The sequence below is a fragment of the Doryrhamphus excisus genome, linkage group LG22 (assembly GCF_037039965.1).
Source record: "Doryrhamphus excisus strain RoL-2023G ecotype Guam linkage group LG22, RoL_Dexc_Guam_v1.1, whole genome shotgun sequence".
NCBI lineage: Eukaryota > Metazoa > Chordata > Actinopteri > Syngnathiformes > Syngnathidae > Doryrhamphus > Doryrhamphus excisus.
In genome coordinates, this window is record NC_136378.1 from 9,783,597 (window position 1) to 9,811,220 (window position 27,624).

Here is a 27,624-nt window from a genome sequence, read left to right on the forward strand (position 1 = left end):
AAGCAAAAACAGGACAGATCCTGAAAACTCACTCAACTTTAAAGATCCTTGTGTGTCAAGACCTTTTGTGATGATGATTCTAATGAGGCTACTGGGGACTGCATGAAGAACTGATTGTTCGTAGCGAAATCTGCAGATATGACATGACAAATGTTATTCATGGAAGTCTTTACTGCTTATTTTCTTTCTTTAGGGTTGCAAAAACATTTATACTTCATTTATTCCAATCAATTTAATTAGAGTTGAGATACCTGAACAGTTATACCCTTTTATATCTACACATGTAATTTCTAATAACTATTTCATGTTTATGTAGCAGACTCTATAGAAGTTGTCACCAACCTTTTTGAGCCCAAAATCCCTGGTCTCGGCCGTGAACTCTATGCAAGATCTAGGCTCCCATATTTCAATATTATTATTATTATTGTTTTTTTGGTTGGTACTAGCACCTCCGGCCAGGCTTTGGGTGCTTGCCTTGAAACGGTGACACGTGATTGGCTGGGTAAGTCTGAATGATGACTGGTTGGCGACCCCTGCTCTTGGGGAAAGTGCTTTGGAAACAGAGCCTACTAGTTTATTTTTCTAGTCCCTTTTCTTTATTTTGGTAACACTGGTTAGCACTGCTGCTTTAAAATTTAAAATATGTTTGGTTGAGTGAAAGGTATTAATTCAGCCGTGTGATTAAGTCATCTGGGATCGGCTCAAGCTCCACAAAATGGACTGACAGACTGATGTGTTAGATGTAGAAGATCCTCAATTCATCGTTGGGAAGCCTTGCCCCCAAAATTGTCCATTGCCGAAACCAGTATTTATGTTGCACCGTTCTACTCTAATAATGAGCCCACGAGTTAGTGGCCCAAAGGCAAATGGTCCATTAGTTTGTACACATTTGTTTATGACTGACCCACATTCATCTTGAAAGTCTATCATCTAAATAGAGCCACGACCTTTTCAGAAGTATGTACTTTTTAGGAAGCAAGTCAAATTTTAACTAGTGTATAGTTGCATTTTCAGAAACAAATGACAGGTCTCAGGTTGTGTAGGTCTTTGTAATAGATTACATGTCAGCACACTACTGTCTAGATAATCCCGCTTTGGCGCAGTTTGTCTCATCCCAGCCGTTCTGTCTGCATTGCTGCTAGCATATGCCAAACAAAGCCTCTGGCCTACATTCTAGAAACAGTTCCCTGGAAGATGTAAAAAAAAAAAAAAAACTTTTGGAAGTTATTTTGCATGCGATTAATTTGTTGGAGTCTTGAAGAAAAAGCTGAACTTTTTCAGTTATTTCATTGTACCCATGTGTGCTTTCTGTCTTGTGTGATTTTTTTTTTTTTGTTAAGGTGGCCAACTTGGCTTGCTCCATCTCCAACAATGAGGAGGGAGTGAAGCTGGTTCGGATGGCGGCATCCCAACTGGAAACTCTTTGTCCTCAGGTACAGCTACTGTTTGCACACACTTTGTAACACAGCTGCCGAACCACAGCGGACCATAATGAAAGGAATTACTAGAAATTACTATAACTACTATCATAACAATGACTTTGTTCACGTATAGTGAAGGTAATCATTTTTATTTCAACCATGTAAGGAAATACGGCCATAGAATTTCCACCTTGGACTTGTATTCTGCATGGTGTGTGACTAATATAACAGTTAATACAATCTACCTCAGGAAGCCATAATGACTGTAATTGGATGGTTACAGGTGATTAATGCAGCTTTGGCCCTCGCCGCAAAGCCCAACAGTAAGGTTGCCCAAGACAATATGGATTTGTTCAAAGATCAGTGGGAGAAGCAGGTCAGAGTCCTCACTGATGCTGTTGATGACATAACCTCCATCGACGACTTCCTTTGTGTGTCTGGTGAGTGGCACTTGGCACTTCCTGCTAAAATATGCAATAATTGATACACGTTCATGTGGAACTGCAACTACAATGGTGTTTCCCCAGAGAACCACATCCTGGAGGATGTGAATAAGTGTGTCATCGCTCTGCAAGAGAAAGACGTGGACGGTTTGGATCGCACAGCAGGGGCCATTCGAGGCCGTGCTGCCAGAGTGGTCCATGTGGTCACTTCTGAAATGGACAATTATGAACCCGGGGTCTACACAGAGAAAGTCTTGGAGGCCACCAAGCTCCTCACCGACACAGGTACAGCACAAACATGAGTACGTAGTGGTGTACAGACTAAAATAGAACCAAATCACGAGGAGAAGAAAGATGCTCTATTTGCTTCAAATGTAGCAACAAAAGCCTAGTCCCTCTTCAACTGTGTAAACACACAATTTGTGTTGTTTGACACCCACTTACCAACTAAGTGGCAATGTTTGGAAAGCTAAACTGATAAACTAGTCTTTTACTTGGAAGAGCACGGATTGTAAAGCTTCTTTGATAGCTCTCGGGGTAGTTTTTTTTTCCTCCAAGAAAGTCCTATAATTCATTCATTCATTCATTTTTACCACTTACATGTCAGTCTCTTTCATTGTAATATCCATAGCAGCATAATGAAATATAAGGCCATCACCTGTACTAAAATACACTTGTCTGTCTTGGCTTTTGTCGTGTGACTGGGAATTGTGATTGGTCAGTGGTTAGCCTGTGTTTGCATTGGCCCATCTTCACTGTGTAGAATCTTCCTCAATATTGTCTTTTCCCACCTTTCATCTCATCCTCCCTCAGTGATGCCACGGTTCACAGAACAAATTGAGTCTGCAGTGGAGGCCTTGAGTGCAAACCCCTCACAGCCCGTCGATGAGAATGAGTTCATTGATGCTTCTCGTCTTGTGTATGATGGCATTCGAGACATTCGCAAGGCTGTACTCATGATCAGGGTGAGTTGCACATATCGGGTTCCTCATTCAATTTGACACTTTGGTTGTACTCTACCTTGTACCTATGTGAAAATGTATGCTGTGTAAGAATGTGTGATTAGATGTGACGGCAACATTTCAAAAGAAGCCTTATAATTCAGTTGTTTATGCCATTCTGTTATCGCTGCCGTGACTTTCTCCTGCAGGCAAACCTCCATCCTAGCATTCTTTAACCCAATGCATACATCTTTACGTGAGTTTTGACTGTGAAACATAACCAGTAACTCAGCCAATGATATATAAATGACTTATTGCCACATGCAATTTGCCACATGCAAATTACAAGGTTTTTTTTAAATACTTAAGAAAAAAGAAAACACATTGTCATGCTGCAATACACACGCCGTTAGACAGGCACCCCCTTTCTACCATCATAAAGGAGAAAAAAAACATTTCAAGCTTACACATCATGACAGTGGCCGCATCCCAAAGCAACCTTCAGTGTCAGAAACGTAAGAAACATGGACAGTGAGCAGCTGTGGCAATGCTGTGTGCGACTGCATAAGCATGCATGTTTACATGTGCACAATGATTGTTGGGATGGTAAAGTAGTTATAACCAATGCCAAGATAATCATAACAGTAGAAATGTACCACACTATTAGAATAGTACTACATTAATAAATATCGGCAGAAATTTTGATTAAAAATGCTCTGCGGCGACATTACCTGTATTGTGTTGAAGGTGTGTTAGGCCGAGCAAATTAAGCACTCATTTTCTCCAATGTGTTATATGCTGTAAACAAACATGGGTCCCCAACACCCACAAAGAGTCAAATTAGTATCCCACTGTGAAATTCTTGGCATTTGTATTCCCTCAAATCTCAACATTGTCCAAAAATGGTCTCCTGTAATTTTGTTTTCACACACATTCAGGGTCATTCAAAAGACACTTTAACAGTTTAGTTTGAACAGAAAGTGACCGTTTAGTGTATATACATACATATATTTATGGGGTGGAATACTTACCAGGTTCTCTTCCCAGCTTCTCTTGTAATCAACAAGGTTAAAAGATTCAGTTTGACCAATACAAACTACGAGTGGTATAAAATGTACAAGCATTAGAAGTAGGCTGTAATGTGTGGTGACAATGACTGGCCACAAAAAATTGGATGTGGGACGTGGTGCGTTCATAAAAGAAGCAGAAATTAGATACAAAACGTGCTCCGAACCGGATCTTTGGTTCTATGTATATTTTGGCATTGTTGAAATTGCCATTCCACATTTCATTGACATTGAACAAGCATTCATAATGGAAAACAATTAATTAGTATTGTCAATATGAAGATGACACTTAATGGTAAAAATAGGGGATTTAGCTTAATAAAAACATGAAAGACAAACGTATAGGCAAAGGCTACACAATTCTGCTTAGACTCAAGATCAGTACTATAAAGGCATGGCAAACACGGGACTGAGACACCCCCCGCCCAACCGACCTTTACCTTACAAAATTGGAGTTCAGACTGCATTTGACAGCTGGACTGAACAATCTTCCCTCCTGCAGTGACATCAAACAGTATGCCCTCCAGACATCAGAGTATCATAAGTCTGAGAGCTGCTGACTGAGAGAAACGTGGGGCAGCTGTTGCTTCACTTAATAATGCTCAAGATGGCACAAAGGGCACCAGTGCTTTTCAACTTGATGCTTTTGTGCCGTTCGTATGTGTCACAGCATACAAAAAGTGGAGCTCCAGTTTGCTTTTATGAATATGAAATAAAAACTTCCAGTAATTCCATGTCAAATACTCAGCTTGGATACATCTCGTACAGTGGAATTCTATATTGATATCTTGTTTAAACTTATTACATTACCGTAACACTGCATGAAGTCAACCATGTCATGTACGACATGATGAGAGTGGGAGAAAGAGGTTAACCTCCCATTATGTGTGGATGTGGTAAGGTTTTGGCTTCTTAACTTCAGAAGAAATAAATATGAGGCTAACTATTTAGCTCGCTGGCTGGTTGGTTGGCTCGCTAGGAGTCGTTTCGAGTGCCTGAAGCGTATAGGAGTTGTGAAAGTGGTGTTACTCATAACAACACGGTAAAGGTGTGATTCAAATGTTCAGATACAATGCTTGGTGTGTTTTAGCTTTATTTAATTCATGTTTTTTTTTTTTTTTATAAATTTGGAAAACAATTGGAAAGGGTGATTAATCATTCATTTGAAGGCTGATTAATTTGATTAAAATGTAATCATTTGACATTTAATGTGATTGCAACAAACCAGGACCATGTTCTTAAAGTGCTAACTGACATGGAGACTATTCAGAAATGGGGGCTTTTGGCTGCCAACCACGAGCTATCATTTGTGAGCCTCCCACATTCATCTGCCGCTCAGGCCACAGCAGGTGATAGCTATGCCCCACTGAACGGCATTGTCTGACTTGAAAGAGATGCCTGTGACTCAGTATAGCTTTGTACCTGGAAACCATACCAATATTCCCTCTGCGCCGTGAACGGCTCTACATTCCGTAAAACAAGAGCGTGGTTAGTCAGAGACCATCAGTTATTTTTAGGCGGGACCGCTCCAACGCCGTTGCAGATTGGGATGGTATTGAGACCATTACGAATAATGATTTGTGTAAATACAGAATGAATTGTTTATATTGGATGATTGAGTAGGCTCAAGGATAAAGTAGCGCACTCAAGAAGGGTAAAATCTTACATGGTTGCAGATGGAATTCCGAAGTCAAACCTTTGCTTGTGATATTGCCCGTTTCTCCTTTTCATAACAACACATCAGAAAAAGAATTCAAGTATATAACATGAATACTTCTTCTTCTGTTCTACTTCTACTACTACTTCAGTTTTTCCCCAGATTCACAAACTGTATGTACCTTACCCATTCCAACCATGTCCTTTTACAGACTCCAGAAGAGTTGGACGACTCAGACTTTGAAACCGAAGACTTTGATGTTCGCAGCAGGACCAGCGTGCAGACAGAAGATGACCAGCTCATTGCTGGCCAGAGTGCACGGGTGAGTGTGTAGTTTCTATCCGAAAGCTTTACAGTTAACGCACAACATTAACCTCGATGTCGTTATTGGCATGACACTGTGATGTGTAAAATTTCCTGATGAATAATTGCTTATTTTCTGATTATACAGTATCTATTATATTGGGTAATACCAACGTCAAGGTGTGACTATGTGGGTGTTTCATGTCTTGGGGCTCTAATAATGCTAAACTATGAAAATATTCCTTCTTTGTGGAAATTCACTCACCACAGTCGGGTCTGGAACCGGTTAGCACAAATAAAATAGGGATTATTGTATATTCAAGTTATTGTTAGAATTATTGTGTATATGAAAGTGGTCGTTCTCAGTCTAAGCGACTTCACAAAGAGAATTGTATTTATTGCATTGATTTACTGCTCCTTAAGTGTTTCCTGTACTGACCTTTCCAGCGCATTCATGATAGATCTGATTGCCTGTTTGGAAGCTGTCCTTCAATTGTCCATGCCACATAGATGGATGGAAATTGTGCTGAATAGATTTGTGCATGATATTGAAAAGTGCTGAAGAAATCTCCATGTATTGATCTGTGGCAGCCAGAGGCAAAGAGTTTTGTTAAGCTTTTCATGTGTAAATGTTGATTATGACTGGTGTTGATCAATGCCTAAAGCATTTTTCCCCCTACAAGAACCTTGGTTAGAAAAGCAAATCCGATCTTTGGAATCATTGCACACACAAATGTATTGAACCATCTTGATCTGGAGGATCTAACCTGTGGTCTCCCATAGCACCATATCACCATGTTGTAGAAACACTTTCCAAACCATACATAGAGAGAAGGAACAAACATGCTTCTGCTATTCCCTGCTTTAGGCTATCATGGCTCAGTTGCCACAAGAACAGAAGGCGAAGATTGCAGAACAAGTCGCCAGCTTCCAGGAGGAGAAGAGCAAGCTGGATGCTGAGGTATCCAAGTGGGACGACAGCGGCAATGACATCATCGTTTTGGCCAAGCAGATGTGCATGATTATGATGGAGATGACAGACTTCACCAGGTGAGTTTTACTCTCATCTGTCAATTAACAACCATACCCTCATATACAAATACATACCTGCATTTCGGGTGGACATATTGCAACCATGAGATCATGTTCTAGTAATTGGTGACAGCAAAGTTTTCATTTAATTGGCATTATTTTCTATTCCTCCAAACAAAGAAAGGCAGCCTATATGTGCCTCAGGATACTTTCTCTAGCAAAATAAAACTTAAGTTGATGCACCACAATTTATCAGCCATAATTGTCTACATAGTAGGCATGGCCAGTATGAGATTCCGATGCTGTCATAACCTTGGACAAAAATGTCACGGCTTCACGATATTATAATTACAACTCAAAAATTTGTTATTTTATAGAAAAGACAAAAAGTCAAAGTCAGTCATTTTAAACCATATAATAGAAAACAGAAAAATTGGAACATACATATTTAAAATGAATCACGAAAAAATTACAGAATTCTTTCTAAATAAATAAAATGCAGTCTACCGCAGCTAATTCGTAATTAAAGTCTCAACACAATATATAAATACACACTCAAAAAAGTATACATATTTATTGTGGTAAATGTGCCGGTCACACTTTTCCACCAACTTCCATTTCCAGGTCATGTTCTGAATCACACCTCCGTAGTTGGTAACCCTCGATACGAGGAATGTCGACCAACAACAGCACGACCGTTCCATTAACGACATTTTTTTTTTAGATTGGGACTTGAACCGGTAACTGGCCCATGCCTATTACATAATAGATTTTACTGAATGACAATTCACAAGTTATTAGAACACAAGTGGAAACATAACGTCGGGTGTGCTTGGCAAGTCAACCAAGTCCCATATTAAGAGAACAAAGCTAAAATGGAGTCACATAGCAGATGGGAGCATATGAAGGATTGCCGGGAAGAATATATATGTTCGCATTATTCCCTCACGCCTGCATGGTATAGTAGCACACAGAAGGTCAGTAGCGAGCTAATTCCACCTTCTCCCAAATTATCACCCCTTCAACCTTGAGCCGGCACAATGCCTCGCCAAGGTTAATGCTCAGTGAGGTAATTGATCTCGACCTTTCTCCTGACAAATCTGCAGAGTGAGAGTGATTCTTGTTGACTTCCTGCATTGCTTATGGCTGTCTGTTGGCCCTTATGAATAAAGCATTGGCGGCTTAGAGACATGCAATATATTTTGGGGGCCACCTGATGTAGAGCACCGGGTAGCTGCTAGCTGATGGCTTTGTCCTGTGTGGCTTGCTCACATCTTGATGACTCCCATTAAAATCTGCCCATTGTTACTCCTTCTTTTTTTGAGGGGCTTTCATTTCTATGTAGGCCAAGAATGCTCAAAATGTCGGCCTTTATTGTGGCTGTTTTGTTATTGTCTTGCTTCGACTCCAACATAAATTGGGTTGTGGTTTTCACATTTTCCTGTGGCACATTTCATGTTTTTTTAAGTCGAAAACCAACCCTTTTCAAACTGAACTCACTTTTTAAACTTTAAAAAAGACCCTATAGGTGTTTTTTTTTATACGCAGTAGCCCTCTGAAATCTCGTAGCTATGCCTGCTGGGACCGACTCGTCCCTTGATAGATTCTGCTATGTGCTATGGCACGTAGCCTCTTACCCTGGGACCATGACTTGTTTTATAGCAGCGCATCAGAGGGACTGATATCGGAGGGTAGCTATGACAACATGTGAGCAGAACACAAAATTCCATCTGTCCTAGGTTAGATGGCTCTTTTTTTTTTTTTTACCCTTGCGAGAGTTGCATTGACTTCAATTTATGTCTCTTGCCAACTGTGCCCCTGAATCCCTTGTGGGCCCTGGAAAAAAAATAGCAAATGTCTCTGGTAGATTTGATCACAGGGCTTTCTTCACCTGCGTAAGGTCTGCCTATATTTAGAGTGAATAAGTTGTTGCTCTGTTTGTTGTTTTGTACCGAACCAATAAAAATGCACATCTCCCCCTTTCAATTCCTCTGATGAAAACCAATAATTATGCCCTCTAAAAGGATTACGTGATTGAAAAATGTCCTCAGCTAAGGCCTGTTGTTCTTTTTAATTTGCATTGTTTTTTATTTGTATGCAAATGAATAATTAACGCATGGGGTGCACCTTAAAGCTTAAACAACCAAACAGCAGACTCTGATGAGTCTGTCATGTCAAAAGTTGTTTTTCAGCTGATTGTGTCTGATTGCAGCAGAATCTGGATAGTCACTTGCTGAACTTGCAGACATGTTGATACACTGATAACCTGCATACGGGGATGAACACTGCTTTGAAAGAATGCCACATCTACTACGACCTGGAGTGAAAATCCTCTATCCCTGTGGCGTCATTAGTCTTTTTGTAGCAGCTCTCCAAAACAATCTGTCCTTTCATGGATAAAGTGTTCCTACAGTACAGGTGGCTGACGTTGCAATAGAACAGAACTGACAGATCTTTGCCAAATTTCTCCCCAGGGGGAAAGGACCATTGAAGAATACATCCGATGTCATTAGTGCTGCCAAGAAGATTGCCGAGGCGGGATCAAGAATGGACAAGTTGGGTCGCACCATTGCCGACAATGTAAGTTGCTATTACCCTTTAACCTGAAGGTTTTGCACCCTTCTGCTTGTCAGGTCAATATTTAATTTGAATTACTCGAATATGGGTCTGATGAAGTCACTGACAAGACAAACATTCACACCCTGATCAATTTCATTAATTTTTGTCCTCTTTTTTTTTTTCACCATCTGCCTTAACCTCTTGGAAAAGGCTCACAGTAAAGAGTCCTGCTGATGTTAACGGCTGCCATGATTTCTGTTATTCATGAGACACTCTTACTAATCTTAACCAATTTCTCTCCAGAGCACTCGTTCTTTTTTTCCTGGGCCTTTTGCCTCCTACTCCTCAACTCCTGATTCCATCATCTCTCAACATATATTCCTTACCCATGAGACGATGGTCCCGGACATAGGGTAGACACACATTCAATTATCCATGGCTTCATATTTCACTTAAATACTTGCACTGTACTACTCCTCTGGGAGACATGATGTACATGATGTATCCCCTAACTTATTCACGTCTCGTGTCTTCAGCAGAGTCTCATATAGTTCTTTTGCAATGTAATTTTTTTTTGTTAAATCACAGTTTTGAACCTTGCTACAAATTATGCTTATGAGGCATGTCTGCAGTGGTTGGGGTGTAGTTTAAGAACATACTGTATAGCCTTGTATATCAATTATTATGTTATTTTAACATCAAACTGTTCAACGCAGTCTGGACGTTGATGTTACATGACAAACATTTTTGTTTTATGCTAAATTTATTCAACACACACCTTTCCTGCTCATTTCCGCTACTTTCACACGCAATCTAGTTTTAGTATTTTTCATCATGAGCCCCACCCGCCTCTCTTGACTACATGCCACTGCTTACAACATAAACCGTACCAATTTTGCAATGCGCTTCTTTGTGCCTTCCTAAAGGGAACAGCCTTAGAGAGGCGCATCGCTCACATGAACGTGGCAAAAAATGACCTACTTATTATACATTCTTAGATCCTTAGGAAGGATATGCGAGAGGTATATCTAGAACGTTTGTCTCGACACTACACAATCTCACGTCTCACTGTGACTGGTCCTGATTAAAAGTGCATGTAGTCAAATTTGAGCAGTGGTCTTCAATGAATTTAGATACAAGTAATGTCAAATATAACGCCCAGCGTTGCCGGTCCACATTTCTAGCAATGTCAGTGTCTGACCTAATTGCATTGGAATAGTCCAACTAGAGAAGAGCTGTGTTTGCAAACTACTCTTCCGCCTCAATGGCACAGTTTTTGAAGACGCTTATTCAATTCAATTAAAAAAGTGTCATCCCCAAAAGAGAACAGATGGGCGACTGTGCAGGTGTGTGACTGTGGTTATCGGTGGAACTGAAGCCTGAATGTGTTGGATTTTGGTGACGAGATTACTTTTTTTTGATATGTTCAGCATATTTTATATGAGCACAAACACTGTTCTTTTTGAACCGAAACAAATGATGCGGGCCTCTTCGGGCTACCAAGCCATCCTGCTTTTAGGCTGTCTTTTAATGCGACCCATTACAGGTATGTAGATATAAATCAGCTACATGTCAGATGCTACTGCGATGTGAACGTTTGGATCGCATACATCCAACCTACGTCATTGAAACGCGTTTTTTGTTGTGTATAATTTGGTTAAGAAAATGTTGACTCCGGTTGCACAAAATACTTGAAATTGCCACAGATTTAGGACGGTACCGCTTGTGATGTAGTGTTTTGTGTGCATGTGCATCACTTCCTGGATGCATTGTGTTCACGTTACACGCAAACTCATTTGGTGTGACTAACGACATAAATATATATTTATATATATTTAAATCCAAATTGGGCATCTGCAGTGTGAACATGACCTGTGACTTTCAGTGGGGACCAAATCTCTATCAACCAGGTGATACTAACCCAGGGGTGGGCAAACTACGGCCCGGGGGCCACATTCGGCCCGCCAAGTGTTTGAATACGGCCCGCCCAATCTTTCCAAAGTATTTCATTTAAACTCAACATACAACCTGGCATCATGGCCTGAGCCAACCTTTTGATGGTTTTATCAATTTCGTTTTTTGACATGGTCTGTTGTTTACAAAGTACTCCTGAAAAAAGGGACACAAGCACATAATAATAATAATAATTATTATTATTAGATTATTATAATTATTATTAGAACTATTATGATTATTATAATTATTATATTAATGCTAATTATTATATTAATTATATATATTATTGCTATATTTGCATATTTTACATAATAATATAATAATTATTATTTTAATTTTATTGTAATTATTATAATATTATTTTTAAAATATTTAAATATAAATATAAAATAATAAATAATAATAGCAGATTTCATGCCAATTTTACAGATACAATAATACCAGGTGGACTGTTACGTGTAAAATATATAGTCTGCCCCCCCCCCCCTGTAAATTTTGTCATATCAATGCGGCCCGCGAGTCAAAAAGTTTGCCCACCTCTGTACTAACCCATAACACACTATGTAGTCGAAATTCTTATGTGATAAATGAGTAGGGATGTCAAGATAAGGGGCAGTGCATTTGTGAAAAGAGAGGAACATCCCTCTTGAGAGATGAATCCATTAAACGTGCTTTGCCCTTTTAATTAGCAGTATAATTGCCAGGTGGCAGTTTGAAAGCTGCATGTATTTACTCACATAGTGTGTGTGTGTGTGTGTGTGTATATATATATATATATATATATATTTAGGACATTTCTCTAACAAAGCACGGGATGCCCCAGGCCCGCTAAAAGCAAAAGGCATGGCGTGTTACACTGTCTGCATACTCCAGCAGTAATAGTTAAGTGAATCACCACCAAGATGCATACATACTGACAGCAGAGCAAAGGCAATGCTGGGACTGCTCATTAACCTAGGCATATTAATCACTTGTGCTCTGTGCTTCTGGCATAGAGGGCCTATGAGATTTTACTCCTCATATAAAACATCAGCAGATGGTCCCAGATTGATAGCACAGCTTCTCGCCCCTCGTTCCCCTTCACAAGACTTTGCCGCGCTGCATTTCTCCATGTGCTCGCCTTGATTGGAGGCGTGCGGGTGAATATGGTCAAGTTTGGTGTTTGTGAGGAACATTAAAATGTGTAATAGAGCCTAATTAAAATTGTGAATAACTTAAAAGTGGAGGAGATGAGCTGTGGTATGTAGGTCGGTGTTGTACAAGGGTCTGCAATGCAGTTGATTAAGTATTTATGACCCTCCTATGCAGGGCATCTCAGAATTCTATCCAAATCGGTTGGTAAACAAATAATGCCCTGTAATTGAGATTTATAATGCAAATATATTTGTCACCATGTCGCCCATAAATATGTGCCTTTTGCCTGCGCGCCACTTAAACACATGCATGTAAACATACAAATGCATACACATAAAATAAGGTTTGTGTGTTTGCACACAAGCAAGCTTTATCCTCATGATGTATACTGACATACATAGTGTACTTTTCCAATTTGCATTCAATCAGCGGAGATTTATAGTGATCCATGGGCTATGTTGCTGGACAGAGTCTAATCCTGGCTCTGGCACTAGCCGCTTAACAGCAGACAGGGTAGTAAATTACCTACTGCATTGGAGAAGCAAAATCACCCAGTGAGCCCATAAATTCTCAGCTCAGCAGTTCAAGGGTCATCTTCCAGCCAATTGGAGTTCAGTTCAGCTAAGAGCATCTCACCTTATTTGTTGAGGAAATTTATCAAACGCGCAATTGATCGGTTTGAAAGGCGTTCACCCATGCTAATACAGTCTTTTGAATGTTTTTTTTCTTCCCCCTGGAGGCCTGCAGAATCTAGAGTCATTTGAAGGGAACATGGTTGCGTGATGGATCTGTTGAGAGCAGGAAATGGGGGGTGTAAGATGGGTGTCTAAGAAGACGGAAAATAAAGAAGAAACACTTTTTCCACATTCTACATTTAAATATGCAAGCTGGAATAATCCAGTCCACTAATTGGTCCTGAGACACAGCCCACAAACAAGTGTCCATCCAGCCGCTGCTTTGAGGGTACAATATAATAATTTGGTACTTCCAAGCAGTCCCATCTCAAATTATCAGCTGTCTTTCTCCGTGTTTACATAAGATTTCTGCAGAAAGCCTACAACTATTAAAACCAAAATAAATTGTAGCTCAGTTGCCACATAGTGAAATTACACCTGAAAGCTGCAGCATAAATTTACAAAAAAAATGTCGACTTGATTCACCCTTGTTTATCAGCTTTGTTTGTAATTTTGGCTCGCGTCTTCTCCTGCCATACCTAGATTGTTATCCTCGATGTCAACATTAGCATTCCTAAAGTGCCAGTGTGATTGAATTGACCCTCTGTGCCATTATGTGGCAGCCTTTAAGTAGACGGCCAGTGGAGAGGACAACTGGTGATCATCATCCTGTTGAAATTCATTTTGACTGATGTATAATTGGGCTGAGCTTTTTTTACACACCTTTGAGGTGTAATCCCATCTAAAAGTGCCGTGTAGTTAATTTTCTTTGTGTGACACAGTTAATTTCCTACCACAAATAAATATAGGCCTTGCCGTAAGCAGCAAAATAAGAATACAGTTTTTAACAAGACAGGCATGATCGTGCATCAGTCACTGACTTTTTTTGTCTGCTTGTTTCGAACAGCGGTGAAGTAAAGTCAGTTAGAAAATTGCTTGTAGTACTGAATGCAGTGCTTTTGAGAAAAATACATTCTGCAGATACAGATGGTACAGATAGTGGTGTATCCCGACTTGCTACCAACCTGTTCTGTTGACAACTAACAGAATATCTGGCCACTGTATCACTCATATTAAATGAAGTTATATGAAGTGTATATATTTAAGTGTTTGCTCTTAATGCATGCACCCCTTTTCCCCGCTGCAGGGTACTTAGGCCTGGCTCAGCATGTCTTTACTCGAAATTGGCATTTTTTCATAGTCAAAACCAGTACTTTTTTATTTTCTGTCCTTTGTCTCTATCATTGTTTTTGGCGTCATACATCATCACTACTAATTTTTATTAGATTTTTTTATGTACTGTAACTTTCATATTGGGAGAACTGCCAAACCCAAAACAGTGCTTTCTGTAAATAGGATTGTCCTCATAGAATAGATATTACGTTTGGGTCGGGCTAATAAGGTCATTGTTTGCATTTGCTCTACTTTTGATTTGTGTTAGACAAACTTGATCAAGGAAGAACCTTTTGCTCGGTTCTCTGTGGAGCTCAACAACAGGTTGTTGGCAGTGACTCATTAAAATGCTGTGTCAATAAATATTGGAAATCGGCATTTCGTTTGAGTGAAGCTTCCTGAAAGGTCAGCGTCTCTGCCTCTCTGTGTGCCATATAATGGAATTCACTGAAACTGCCTGGCATTTGTAATGATTGGACCTGACCTTCCTGATCATCATTTATATCATGGACATTAGCCAATGCGTGCCACTGTGAATCCTTTTGTTTAACATCCTGCTCTGTCATTCTTGGTCACTCATTTCCTGTCTCGTTTTATTTTATGGCAAAGACAGATGGTATATTTTATTTTGATTTATTTGCAATACTTGCTGTCATCGTTCAATAGATGCAGAGCAATCAAGTCAACTCAAACATTTTATCCCATTCTCTGGTATAACAATGGCTTATGAAAATGGCCATAGACTAATTTTTATCTGTACTTGAGCTAGATCGTGTTCAAATTTTTGTTGAGCACATTTTTTTTGGTCTATCAGTATGCATTCCCATGCAGGTTCCTTGTGGTTATCCGAATTACCGTGAGTAAATCCATTTACTAGGTATGTAGCACAGTAAATATTTGTAACGAGACCACAATGTACACGCTGTCGAGCGCACTGGTAATCACACTGGGGTTGTATTTGCGTTATCAAAACAATCTTAAGGGATCTTGTCGCTTCTGTACGCAACTTATGTATGCACTTGTCACAGTCGGAGAAGCCTTGCAGAGTGAAGCCAGCAGCTGAGCACGAGCACAAGCGATGCTTTCACAGCGCTCTGCTCTCAGCCGTCTGAATTCTTCCCCGAGCCCTCATTAGCATGGCTGCTGCATTCAGCCTCATCGCAGGTCTTCGCGAGGGTGTGCACATCTTTACCCCACCCCCCCACCCCCTCCACGCACGCACACATACATAGAATTACATGCACACACTTACTCAGTATTCGTGCTAGCTGCAGTTGAATCCTCCTGTTTCTCTTCTCCCCAGTTGGATATCCCCCTCTTATTTACCCCTCCATACTGTTTCCACTCTGGCTCACTCTTCATCCTTATTCTTTCTCCAAGTGCTTGTGTTTTTGGGTTCTCCTCCACTTTTTAACCTTTCTCTTCTGCCCATTTTACTCACCCTACCCTCCATGTATTGGTCCTCATCTGTATGATGATCATCCCCTCCAGCTCGCCTTCCTTTCCCCTCATCTTCTTTTATACTTTTTCCTTTTAATGGAATGCCAACTATTACATATCCTTCCTCTCCACTTGGCCCATATTTCTATTAATCACTAGTAGATGGTGATGATGAAAGACTCTCCTCTGAATTCATACGGTCACAGTGGCTCTATAGAGCCCTGAATTGGGCATTACATCAGAATATGCATGTAGGGTCAAACGTTTACCTTAACATTTCTTTCTTGGGGAGGAGGATTTTGGTAGGATTTTTTATGCACAAGCACAAGACGATTGATTGATTTGTGCCTAACTGTAAGTCCCAACTGAAGTATCACATTTCGCCCCCTAAATCAGGCGTGGCAAACTCAATCACACAGAGAGACAAAATTCAAAGCCGACTGTAGGTCACCAGCCAAAAAGGTCTTACATTTTCCCAGTTCCCCGTGTATGCAGTGATTGAAAGATACAAATATAACGTGCCAAGCAGCTGTGGCTGCATCTTCAGTTTAGGATGTTAGTTTTAAGTAGGAATAGCAGCAGGAATAGTTGAAACGTGCAAAACATTGTAAGCAGGCTGATGGTTGAGGTCCGCGATGTGGATTTTCCAAACAGTCCTTCGGGCCCGAGTTTGACACACATGCCCAAAATGATATGTTAATTCTCATATTATATTGTTCACTATGCACATTACTTGCCCTTTGTGGATATTATAGTCTGGATACATGGTCATAGGTTGACACTTCACTCCAGCGCCCACAGAAAACGGAAAGTAATTTATGAGATTACCTGCCCTTACATAATTGGTAACAATCTGCTGTCTGATTATTTAAATAGCCAACCAACTGTTTGTGACACACAGTGTTTGCATATCAGGTAACTGAACACCGAAGTCTGCTCAAGTGTCCCATCAGGGCTTTTATGCTCCCTTACTTCACAAGCTGCAAATGTGAATACTGTAGTCTAATTACAATGCAGACGGCGGGCTTGTTTATTGAGACGTAAAAAGGGACCAGCAGAGTTACTATGAATATCCCAGGTCTAGCCGTCATGTGGTTTTAGAGCAGTTTTTCAAATTGATAGTGCGTCACATAATGACACTTTAAGGAGGTTCACTATAATTCCAGAAAGAATGTTCTTAATCGGCACCACAGCCCAATTATTTGCTTAGTGCACTATCCACTTGAACGCATACACACCTCCACACAAACGATTGTCTCCTTAACCCCCTCCCCCAAGAACAACTTTTTTTGTTCAACACTGGTTTTGGTCTTGGAACTCTGCATTGCAGGCTATTTTTGCCCAGTGTCTTTATTATAGTGGAGGTAAGGACACTGACCTTGAAAGGGCAATTGCATTTTTTTTTTTTTATTTTGCCCATCACTCACAATCCTTTTGTGGTACATGATCAAATAGTTATTTCCATTCTAGCACGAGAAAACAAGTTTATATGAGCTGGCTAACAATAGGCATCATGGGAAATGACTATTTTGATGCTAAAACGCCAACATATCTACTACCTGTATTCGTAGCAGCTAACATGAAAAAGTATTTTTAGAGGCCTTCATGGTCTAAATGGATGTATCCCAATGACGGCATTGTAAGCTAGCTGAAATTAACTTTTATTCCCGTGTTGTAATGCACAGAAATAACACATATGGATTGTGAATGATGGACAAAATTCCAAAAAAAGTGCAGTTTCCCCTTTTAACTGAGGCAAGTGAGGCCTGTTGTTGTGGTGTATTCAAATCCACTGGGTACTTTTTGCTTTATGCACCTTTCTAATATTGTTGTTTGCCTTGGAATAGAATTTTCATTCGGTGTGATTATGTGGGTGTTTGTCATTTTGCCTCTTAGCACCTTCCTAATGTGGGTGTCTACCTTTCCTGTCATGCTGTCGCTAAGTCGTCTTGATAAAGTGTGAGATCACCGTGTCTGTAGAATAATAACATAAATATCCAGTGCCAGCAAATAACTCAAGTGACAAATTTTGATTCATTGCACCACCCACAAGCTGTTAAAACACAAACACGAGCCACGACTGCCCTTTCTTCCATATACCAACGGATGCTAACAGATTTGTGTAACATATTGTCTTTGTGTTTTGCAGTGCCCGGACTCGGCCTGTAAGCAGGACCTGCTCGCCTACTTGCAGCGCATCGCCTTGTATTGCCACCAGCTCAACATTTGTAGCAAAGTCAAGGCTGAGGTTCAGAATCTGGGAGGAGAGCTGGTTGTCTCGGGGGTAAGTTCACCATCATTTTAATCACAGACACAGGGGGAGGTATCTATAATTTACAGTCTTCGGTGCACTCGGGCACCAAAGTTAACAGAAAAGCGGTGGAGCCGTTAAAGAAGGGATGTTAAATGACAAGTGAAATAAGCCTAACTGTTGGTGAAATGTTTTGACAACTCCGAAAAGGAAGGGAGGAATAAGTTGACAGTGCTGAAGTCTCAAAGGTAACAGAGTGAATCCTGGGAAGGATCGGGGTGGCAGAAGATGCCAACAAAGCAGGGGTTTCAAATCTTAGAAATGACAGTTATATCTTGGCACGCGTGTAAACAAAATTATTGATCGAGTGTGTCACTTGGTTTGCTCCAAATGATATACAATAGATCCTCTTCTTTCAGTCATTTGACACTCATAGAAATGCTGGCGTGTACACATTTTTCCTACACGGCATGCATTTTGACCCACACATATTGCATTTCGTTTTCAAGTTCAGCCTCGACTCTTGAGGCTTTAATTTGTTCTGCAGCAGAGTAGAACCTCAGTTAGCGTGTTGGAAATGAACTCCCAACATTTTGCCTCAGTTTTTGGATGGTTTCCCGTTGTCGTCTTGTCATGTTCTTGATACACTGCACGCATCCTTGTTAGCCTGCTAATACATGGAAACAGGAAATGGAAGGCTGCTTCGTCGCCGGTCTGTGATGTCATCAACAGTTGACTGTAGATCTTTGCTAACACAGTTGACACAAGTCTTAAAACTATCGAAGACGTGGAGTTTGGGAGCGGAATCAACACAAATATTCATTTACCCATTTTCATTCATCATTTATTTGCATTTTGAATTGTTTTCTACATGTAAAACTAGAATTGTAAAACTCGAAAAACATGTTCGGTGTTAACATTTTTGCCATTTTGGACCGAGAGTCAGACCTTCTGGAGCGGATTAATGACTCTAAACAAGGTTCCACATTATTTCTTGTGTGTATACGACTTGTTCAGAGGGCGGACAGCCCGCCTCTGGGAACGCCTTCTCCCCTCGGTTTTGGGTCTAGTAACTGTTGTCACACATCGATTGGTTCCAACTGCAATAACACTCCCCTTCTCTACTTGATTACCAATTCACGGGGAGTGGTGAAGTACTTATAAAATGGCTCCAAGGTCTGAAAATGTCTTATTTAACACACGGCTCCATCACACCCGGCCAAATCCTCTTACTAGTTGGCCGTTGACGTTATCCTCCAATTTTCAAAGTGCAGTAAAAGTGACTGCTGTAATGATTAGATTAGCTTCAGATGCAGAACCCTTTCTCCTCAATCGCCTCTGCTCACCAACAACGGGAGCTAGCAAACTAAATTCTTAAAAATGCTCAATCCAGGTTTAAGGTATGCATTTTGAATTATAAAATGCATGGTTACGCGTGAGTCATGGGCTAGCGCAGGGGTGGGCAAACTACGGCTCGGGGGCCACATCCGGCCCGCCGAGTGTTTGAATACGGCCCGCCCAATCTTTCCAAAGTATTTCATTTAAACTCAACATACAACCTGGCATCATGGCCTGAGCCAACCTTTTGATGGTTTTATCAATTTCGTTTTTTGACATGGTCTGTTGTTTACAAAGTGCTCCTGAAAAAGGGACACAAGCACATAATAATAATAATAATAATAATAATAATAATAATAATAATAATAATAATAATAATTAGATTACTAGATTATTATAATTATTAGAACTATTATGATTATTATAATTATTATATTAATGCTAATTATTATATTAATTATATATAATATTATTGTTATATTTGCATATTTTACATAATAATAATAATATAATAATTATTTTAATTTTATTGTAATTATTATAATATTTTATTATTTTTAAAATATTTAAATATAAATATAAAATAATAAATAATAAAACAGGTTATTTCCTCATTCTGTGTGGAAGTGGTTTTTTTTGTGGCTTATTTTGTCTTTCTTTCCCACTCCATTTGAAACCCTAGTTAGCTCATTAGCATGCTGATGATTAAAGCGGTGCCTGTCTTATGTCACTGCAGTGATCCCGTAGTTTGTAATGGAAAACAAATAATAGTAGTAGTGTAAAGGTGACTATAGGGGTGTTATATTATATCTAGAGGCTTTAATAATAGTTAAACATATTTAGGAAGCTATTAACAGGTTTTTTATGCTCTAATGACGAAATATTGAATTGTACTTGGAAATGACTACTCTTAATTGTCTTAAACCAGGGATGACTGTATTGCACAAATGCTTACTTTCTTTTTTAAAATCCGGGCCATGTTTACAGGCCTGTTAAAGCATTAATTAGCCACTTGCCAGTCAACCTGATTTTAATAGCATGCTCTGTGTGCATGAAATAATGATTCCCATCCGCCTTTCTGCAGGGCGAAAAGGAGACGGAGCTTTCAACACTTTGCATAAGTGTCACCAGCGTCTCTGAGGCTTTTAAATTGTTGAGATGAAATTAGACTGACCTTTTTCCAAATTCCACACATATGTTTATATGCCAAAACGTGGGAAGGTTGTTGATTCCCGGCTACAAATAACAATGCCTTTGTTTTCAGATTCAGACCCAACTAGGCTAAACATTTTATCTGCCTTGTCTTGTGAACAGTTGGACAGCGCCATGTCCCTCATTCAAGCCGCAAAGAATCTGATGAACACGGTGGTCTCCACCGTGAAAGCGTCCTACGTCGCGTCCACCAAGTACCAGAAGAGCAAAGGCATGGAGGCCCTCAATATGCCCGCCATTTCCTGGAGGATGAAGGCACCTGAGAAGAAACCTCTGGTGAAGAGAGAGAAGCAGGATGACGGCCAAACAAACCGGGTCAAGAGATCCTCTCACAAGAAGCACGTCAACCCCGTGCAGGCGCTCAGCGAGTTCAAAGCGATGGATAGTATCTAGAGTCCAACTCCTTTTTGGTTATTATAGCGAGATCAAGCTTTGCAGTTTATCCATAAGAGCTTTTAACATATTTTTGAAACTATTTCCATAGGTGGGGTGTGTGTGTGTGTGTGTGTGTGTGTGTGTGTGTACATGTGTGTGTGTGCGTCTCAATCTCAATCTCAATTCCATCAGATCCGGTTGCTTGATGCCGTCTTCTTCTGTGGATAATAGAAAGGGATCAGTTGGATAAATATTTTTTTTTAATTATATATGCCACATTTATTTCTGTCATATTTGTGACAGAAAAGTATGATTATTTTGTATTCTAACCAAGTTTATAATACTCTTCTGGGGTTTTGGTGGTTATGACATGGCAACGTATATAACTGAGAGAAACAGCAACTATGCAAACTGCCTTATTTTAACTTGAGCAATAATAGTTTAGATGGAGGGCTCAGTGACATTTGAATATGTTTCCGACTAGCTGCGGTAAACCAAAGTTAGTATATACTTGTATTTGACACAGCCTTTATTTTGGTTCTATACATTTTATACGTCACATTGAAGGTGACCAGATCTGCGCTCTTGAGTCCAGCTTTGTGCCATTCGGGCTTGATGAGCTTCATTTTCTGTCACCGAGCCCAATCTTCACAATCCTTGAATGGGTCCAAAATTGAGGGATCAATACTTATTCCTCTTCTCAGCCTGAGAGGCAGGTGTGGAAAGAGAGATGAGGGTTTCTTTCCTTTCAGCGCCTTGTTTTGCTATTCCTTGTCCTTGAGCTTGAACACTAGTCCGTATTCTACATTGTCGAAGCTTTAAAAAGCGTCACTAGACTAAGCGGTGATAAGATGTTGATCTGCGTTTGACACCACTGAACCAATCCCAGATGGTCATGTATGTGCTGATTATTAGAAATATACAGTGCATGGTATTTGCTGCACAACCAATCATCTCAGTGTTTTTTTTTTTTTTTTTTGGTTATGCCTTTCAGTTTGGAAAAGATACAAAGATAAATGACTTTGCTGTGGATTTTTTGAGTTGATAGCTGACCTGTTAGTGCACACTGTTCTGAATTCATGTGCCTGCTTTCTATCTCAATAAATGAATAATAAAAAAAAAAAGATCGTGGAATACTGGAATACTGGTTAAGTATGCAGTTCTGCAATGGCACATAAAAGAATGGGTGTTATGATTGCAAGACAACTGATGATTCCTCTGAGCATAAAACAAGGCGCCGTTGTCTACAATTGCATATTTTGTCACCTTCCACATGATTTCAGATTGCATAATAAAGGTCCTCTGGGAAATATGTTATTAGATCGCTGGCCATGATAGGTCACGGTTTGCATTTTGTTCCTCAAGGAGTTGCAAACTGCTGTGTCAAAAGGACAAAGAAGTCAAAGTGCTTAGTGCTTTAATACAGTATATTCGGTATTATATTAATATTGTCCATTCTGTATAATTTCACACATTAGGAATTTTTCTATTAAGTTCCCTGTTAAGAGAACAGCAAAACACTGAAACCTTGACAAGTTGGGCATTGAAATGTTTGAATTCACCTATAATGGTTATACTGGTATACTCTCAAGCCTGTCTTAAGTCTCAAGACGGGTCAAGTCTAAAATCATAGGGTTGAAATTGTCGAGTAATATCACACTTTAACAATGTAACATATCTAAATTTGACAAGTACGACAGATGTATTTATTTATTTTTGTTTGTAACATGACAAGAAAAATTATGTTATCCATTAATTTGTTGTTCTTAATCCTGATAGTACGTAACCGTAATAGTTAATATTTCAGTGATCCTGATTCAGTATAGATAAAATACATAATAATCATGTTAGTTGAATATGTTGAATGGGGACACATCTTACTCAACAAAATCGATTATTGTCAAGTCATCCATACATTTTTTACAATGTTTACTCTCACCTGGGTCGCGGTGGTATGACAGAGCCTGATGTCAAGTCTGAATATCATTGACTTAGATGCTATTATTGACTATTTGGCTTATTATTATTATTATTAGAGATGGTTATTATTAAACGAGGGCACTGTTGCTCAAACTATGTACAAGTTTATCTTTTTGCTACAGCTCGCTTCACTTAAGACGACACAAGCCGGATCCAGTCAGAAGCAGACACATAGCCATACCGCTGATCCATGTAGGGGAGTGGGGTGGGTTCCTGGTTCCTAGTTTTGAGGCTACAGTAGATGGACTGAAGCTCCAGAGCTCAGCTTTGTGACATATCTTCCAGACAATTTTTTTCACTAAATACAGTAAAGTCTCGTTATAGCGATATTCTCGGGAGTCAGGAAAAATATCGATATAACCGGACTATCCATATATCTGATCCTGCGCCGAACTGCATTAAACGTGGGCGGATCTTTGATATGGCATGTAATTTTCTCCTTGAGTTCATGGATTGCGTATCTAGCATGCTTTTGTACTACAATAAATTTTGTACTACAGTAAATAAAAATAAACTTACGCTGTAGTGATTACCGGGACAGGGATCGATAGGGAAGGTGTTGCCACCCGGAGGGGTAGGCGCGAGGGACGGGTGTTTTCCGCTGTGTGTGCTGCACTCTGGTGGTGGAAGTGTGAAAAATAAAGTTGACTGGAAGCAGCCGTTCGCCGTGTTCTTTTTTGGTATTGAAATCCTTAAGCAAAGATTGATTTAAGCTGCTTTTGTATCGATATAAGCAGACCAAATTGGCTGGCGGGAGATGAAAAGGGCATCGTAGTAACCGGATTATCATAATAACCGTGTATCGTACTAACGGAGCTAATTATATCATAAAAGACTAGAAATTTTCCAGGAAATGAAAATAGTATCGTAATAAGTAGTAATTCGTTTTAACCGATATCGATATAACGAGACTTTACTGTATTGAAAATACAGAATAGTGTGCCTGACTGTCGGAAATCCGATGTATTAAATATCCTGCGTCACAACGATGCATTTTTTGTGCTCTGTAAGGTATTAATGTTTTATTAGTGTTTTACCGACCCAGTTGCTGGGTTGCATGTGACGTCACATCCAGTTTCCGATCCGCTCAAACACTTTGGTATCGAACAAATATGTTTGTAAGTGGACGTCACTTAAAATGCCGCATACATTCTCTGTTCACGTTTTTTTGCTTTTTGAAGCATTTGATCAATAGTTTGTGCTGTTTTGGGGTAAGATGCAGCCATTGTCTTCTATGGTGGACATGATGACCTTCTGTCCTAATTCTGCTTTTTCACATCAAATAATGAAGATGGTTGATGCAACAAATGGCTAATGTCCTCATAACAATGTTTTCTCTTTGCTTTTGCATCCCCTGCAGAACATATCCCACATTTCCCACCTGATCAACAACAAACCTGCAAGGCTAGGTTATTAGCATACCGTAACTGCGGCCTACTTGACCTTTCGGCAAAACACTTCCTGCAGCTACTCTAATGTCTGCCAAGCATCCACCTGCTTCACCGACTCTAAAGAGCACATTTAAATGCTGTTTTTTTTTCCACTGTGCACCGTTACACAGCTGTGTCACATTCTTCCGATGTGTTGATACTCCATGGCGCCCGTTATTTGCTGTCACTTGCACGTCACATTGAAAGCAGGTTGTTGCTATTTGCTCGCCGTCCTTGAAATCTGATGCCAACAAATACATCCACGTGTGTATATAACTTGATGTTTGTGTTGCACAGCGTGCGTGTTGTATTTAACAAGGTGCTTTTTGACTGAGCTCGATGTTGCGGTGACTTATCACAGAGTTAAAATGATAAAGCAGCACCTCTAATACACAGTTTGTAGATTTGTTACATGTTATTCACGTAAAATGATCTAAAGCAGGGGTCTCAAACTCAATTTACCTGGGGGCCACTGGAGCTAAGGTCTGGGCAAGGCTGGGCCGCATCAGGTTTTCCAAAAAAAAAACAAAACGCATTTATTAAAAACAGAAAAATTTTTTTAAACTTTGCTTTGGTTCCAATTTTCTACAATAAAAGCTCTGATAAAACATTCCACTGTTCTCAAATATCTTACTTTTTATTTTTCTGCACAAAATAAGATGAAAAATAAATAAACAAATCAAGAATAAAGAAAATCAATCAGTAATAAATATAATAATAATAAAACGGCAAATAATGTTGGTGGGTAGACAAATTATTTTTTTCAGATTAAAATGAACAAAGCATTATTAGAGCCCTGTAGACATGACAAAACACGACTATAGTCACATTTATACTCTTTTTATTTACAACATATTGCGCAACTGCAGGGTCTTGAGACACATGCTAACTCGCAAACTAGAGAGCTAGCGACCTAAACGGTAGCCTTCAAGTTATTTCCTTTAAACTTAAATAGCCAAAAACTTACCACTTCCACACGGGTGGGGAGGATAGCTATTAACAGTTATTTAACCTTTAACATGAACATTAATCAAACGTAATAATTTTTTCTGGGTACATGATACCATACAGCATCCATATCAAACTTGCGCGGGCCGCACTAACATTAAACTTTTATATCAAGGCGGGGGCCTCAAAATAGTGTCCTGCGGGCCACATTTGGCCCGCGGGCCGCATGTTTGAGACCCCTGATCTAACTGCTCATCTCTTCTTAAGAATGATTTATATTATACAATTACATTACTTACAAATATAATAATTTGCCAAACAAAAATCAAGAATATAAATTGGTATCTATGTGGAATAAGCAGCAGTTTTGTATAATAATAATTATAATAATAATAATTATTATTTTCTCAGTATTTATTAGGGTTGGGTGACATTACCGTGCATTACCTCAACACTGCATATAGTCAGCCATGGTTTGTCCGACATAACAGAGTGAAGAAAATGTCTCCTCCCGGTCAGTGTGGAAGTGGTAAATTTTTAGCTTTATGCTTTTTTCCTCCATTCCATTTGTAATCATTTCTTATGTTTTGAATAAAAAAATTGGAGGTTAGCTAGTTAGCTCAGTCGTTGAAATCTGTGTTTGTTTGTGTTGCGCAGAGTGCCTGTTGTTTTTAACAAGGTGCTTTTTAACTGAGCTTGACGTTGCAGTGATTTATCCCAGAGTTAAAACCATAAAGCAGCACCTCTAATCCACAGTTTGTAGATTTTGTTCCAACATGTTATTCACGTAAAAATGATCTAAAGGCTAATCTCGACCTCAACATGGCTTGAAGTGAATGAGTATGTGTTGCTATATGTCAGGGCGGCCCTAATTAGCATGCGCTGTACATCTGAGTGCTATTTCAGCTTGTATCCTGCATTAATGTGGACGACTACGTTCCCTAAATGGCCCATTCAGTGGGGCTCGTATTCATTTGCTGGAATATCATTTTAAAATGGAATCCCGTGCTTCATCTTGGTGTAAAGTCGGACTTAATGAGTGTCCACGTAAGAGATAAATCCCACCGCAAAGTAATAATGTCCAGTGTGGTTTGAAACCATCTACTGTTTGAATGCGCCATGCAGTAGACACACACACGGGGAATAATTATCCCATGATAACATCTGATGTCGTTGATGCCTGATTGACAGTGTAGCAATACAGAAAGACGGCAGCAGCTTGAATGTTTTTTTAAAAAAAAATGCATCTTATCAGACCCATAATATCACCATAATAATAATAATAATAATGTGGAACAAAATTTGAATACCCCAATGCATGTCTTAAATGGCTTATTTGGGTAATAAGAGTGTAAATGTGACTATAGGGGTGCTATTTCATGTCTAGAGAGCTCTAATACTGTATAAAACCTTATTTTTAATGTTTTCTTTGCTTTACCTACATTAATAGTTCATTTATAAATAAGTTAGGTTTGCAGAAATTCATTTGTCACAGTTGGGTCTGGAACCGATTACCATAATTTCCGGACTATAAGCGCACCTAAATATATGCTACATCCTTTAAATTTCATTCATTCATTCATTTTTTTACCTCACAAGGGTCGCTAGGGTGCTGGAGCCTATCCTAGCTGCCCTATAGACCCTGGACTGGTCGCCAGCCAATCACAGGGCACATATAGACAAACAACCATTCACACTCACATTCATAACTATGGACAATTTGGAGTCGCTAATTAACCTAGCATGTTTTTGGAATGTGGGAGGAAACCGGAGTACCCGGAGAAAACCCACGCATGCACGGGGAGAACATGCAAACTCCACACAGAGATAACCGAGGGTGGGGAAAGACAAAATAAGTAGCCAAAAAGTTACCACTTCCACACAATATAAGAGGAGAACTCGTTCATTCATTCATTTTGTACCGCTTATCCTCACGAGGGTCGCTAGGGTGCTGGAGCCTATCCTAGCTGTCTTCTACACCCTGGACTGTTGGCCAGCCAATCACAGGGCACATATAGACAAACAACCATTCACACTCACATTCATACCTATGGACAATTTGGAGTCGGTAATTAACCTAGCATGTTTTTGGAATGTGGGAGGAAACCGGAGTACCCGGAGAAAACCCACGCATGCACGGGGAGAACATGCAAACTCCACACAGAGATGACCGAGGGTGGAATTGAACCCTGGTCTCCTAGATGTGAGGCTAGTCATCATTATTATTTATTATAGATGCCTGATATCATTTGATTGCATTTCTGACACACAGCCTTTACAATTACATTAA

General features: G+C 39.7%; 1 protein-coding gene across 4 annotated transcripts in view; it reads left to right on the forward strand.

Moving 5' to 3' along the window:
• Nucleotides 1-22,296, forward strand: part of ctnna1 (catenin (cadherin-associated protein), alpha 1) — a 50,622-nt gene extending 28,326 nt beyond the window's left edge. For all 4 annotated transcript variants that reach the window (XM_078788246.1, XM_058063022.2, XM_058063023.2 and 1 more), the window contains exons 10-18: nucleotides 1,341-1,433; nucleotides 1,705-1,861; nucleotides 1,949-2,149; nucleotides 2,678-2,829; nucleotides 5,741-5,851; nucleotides 6,701-6,882; nucleotides 9,339-9,444; nucleotides 17,950-18,084; nucleotides 20,704-22,296. In XM_078788246.1, the coding sequence (XP_078644372.1) occupies nucleotides 1,341-1,433; nucleotides 1,705-1,861; nucleotides 1,949-2,149; nucleotides 2,678-2,829; nucleotides 5,741-5,851; nucleotides 6,701-6,882; nucleotides 9,339-9,444; nucleotides 17,950-18,084; nucleotides 20,704-20,994 (1,428 nt within the window). In that variant the 3' untranslated portion in view covers nucleotides 20,995-22,296. The remainder of the gene's footprint in view (nucleotides 1-1,340; nucleotides 1,434-1,704; nucleotides 1,862-1,948; nucleotides 2,150-2,677; nucleotides 2,830-5,740; nucleotides 5,852-6,700; nucleotides 6,883-9,338; nucleotides 9,445-17,949; nucleotides 18,085-20,703) is intronic.
• Nucleotides 22,297-27,624: the final 5,328 nt, after the last annotated feature.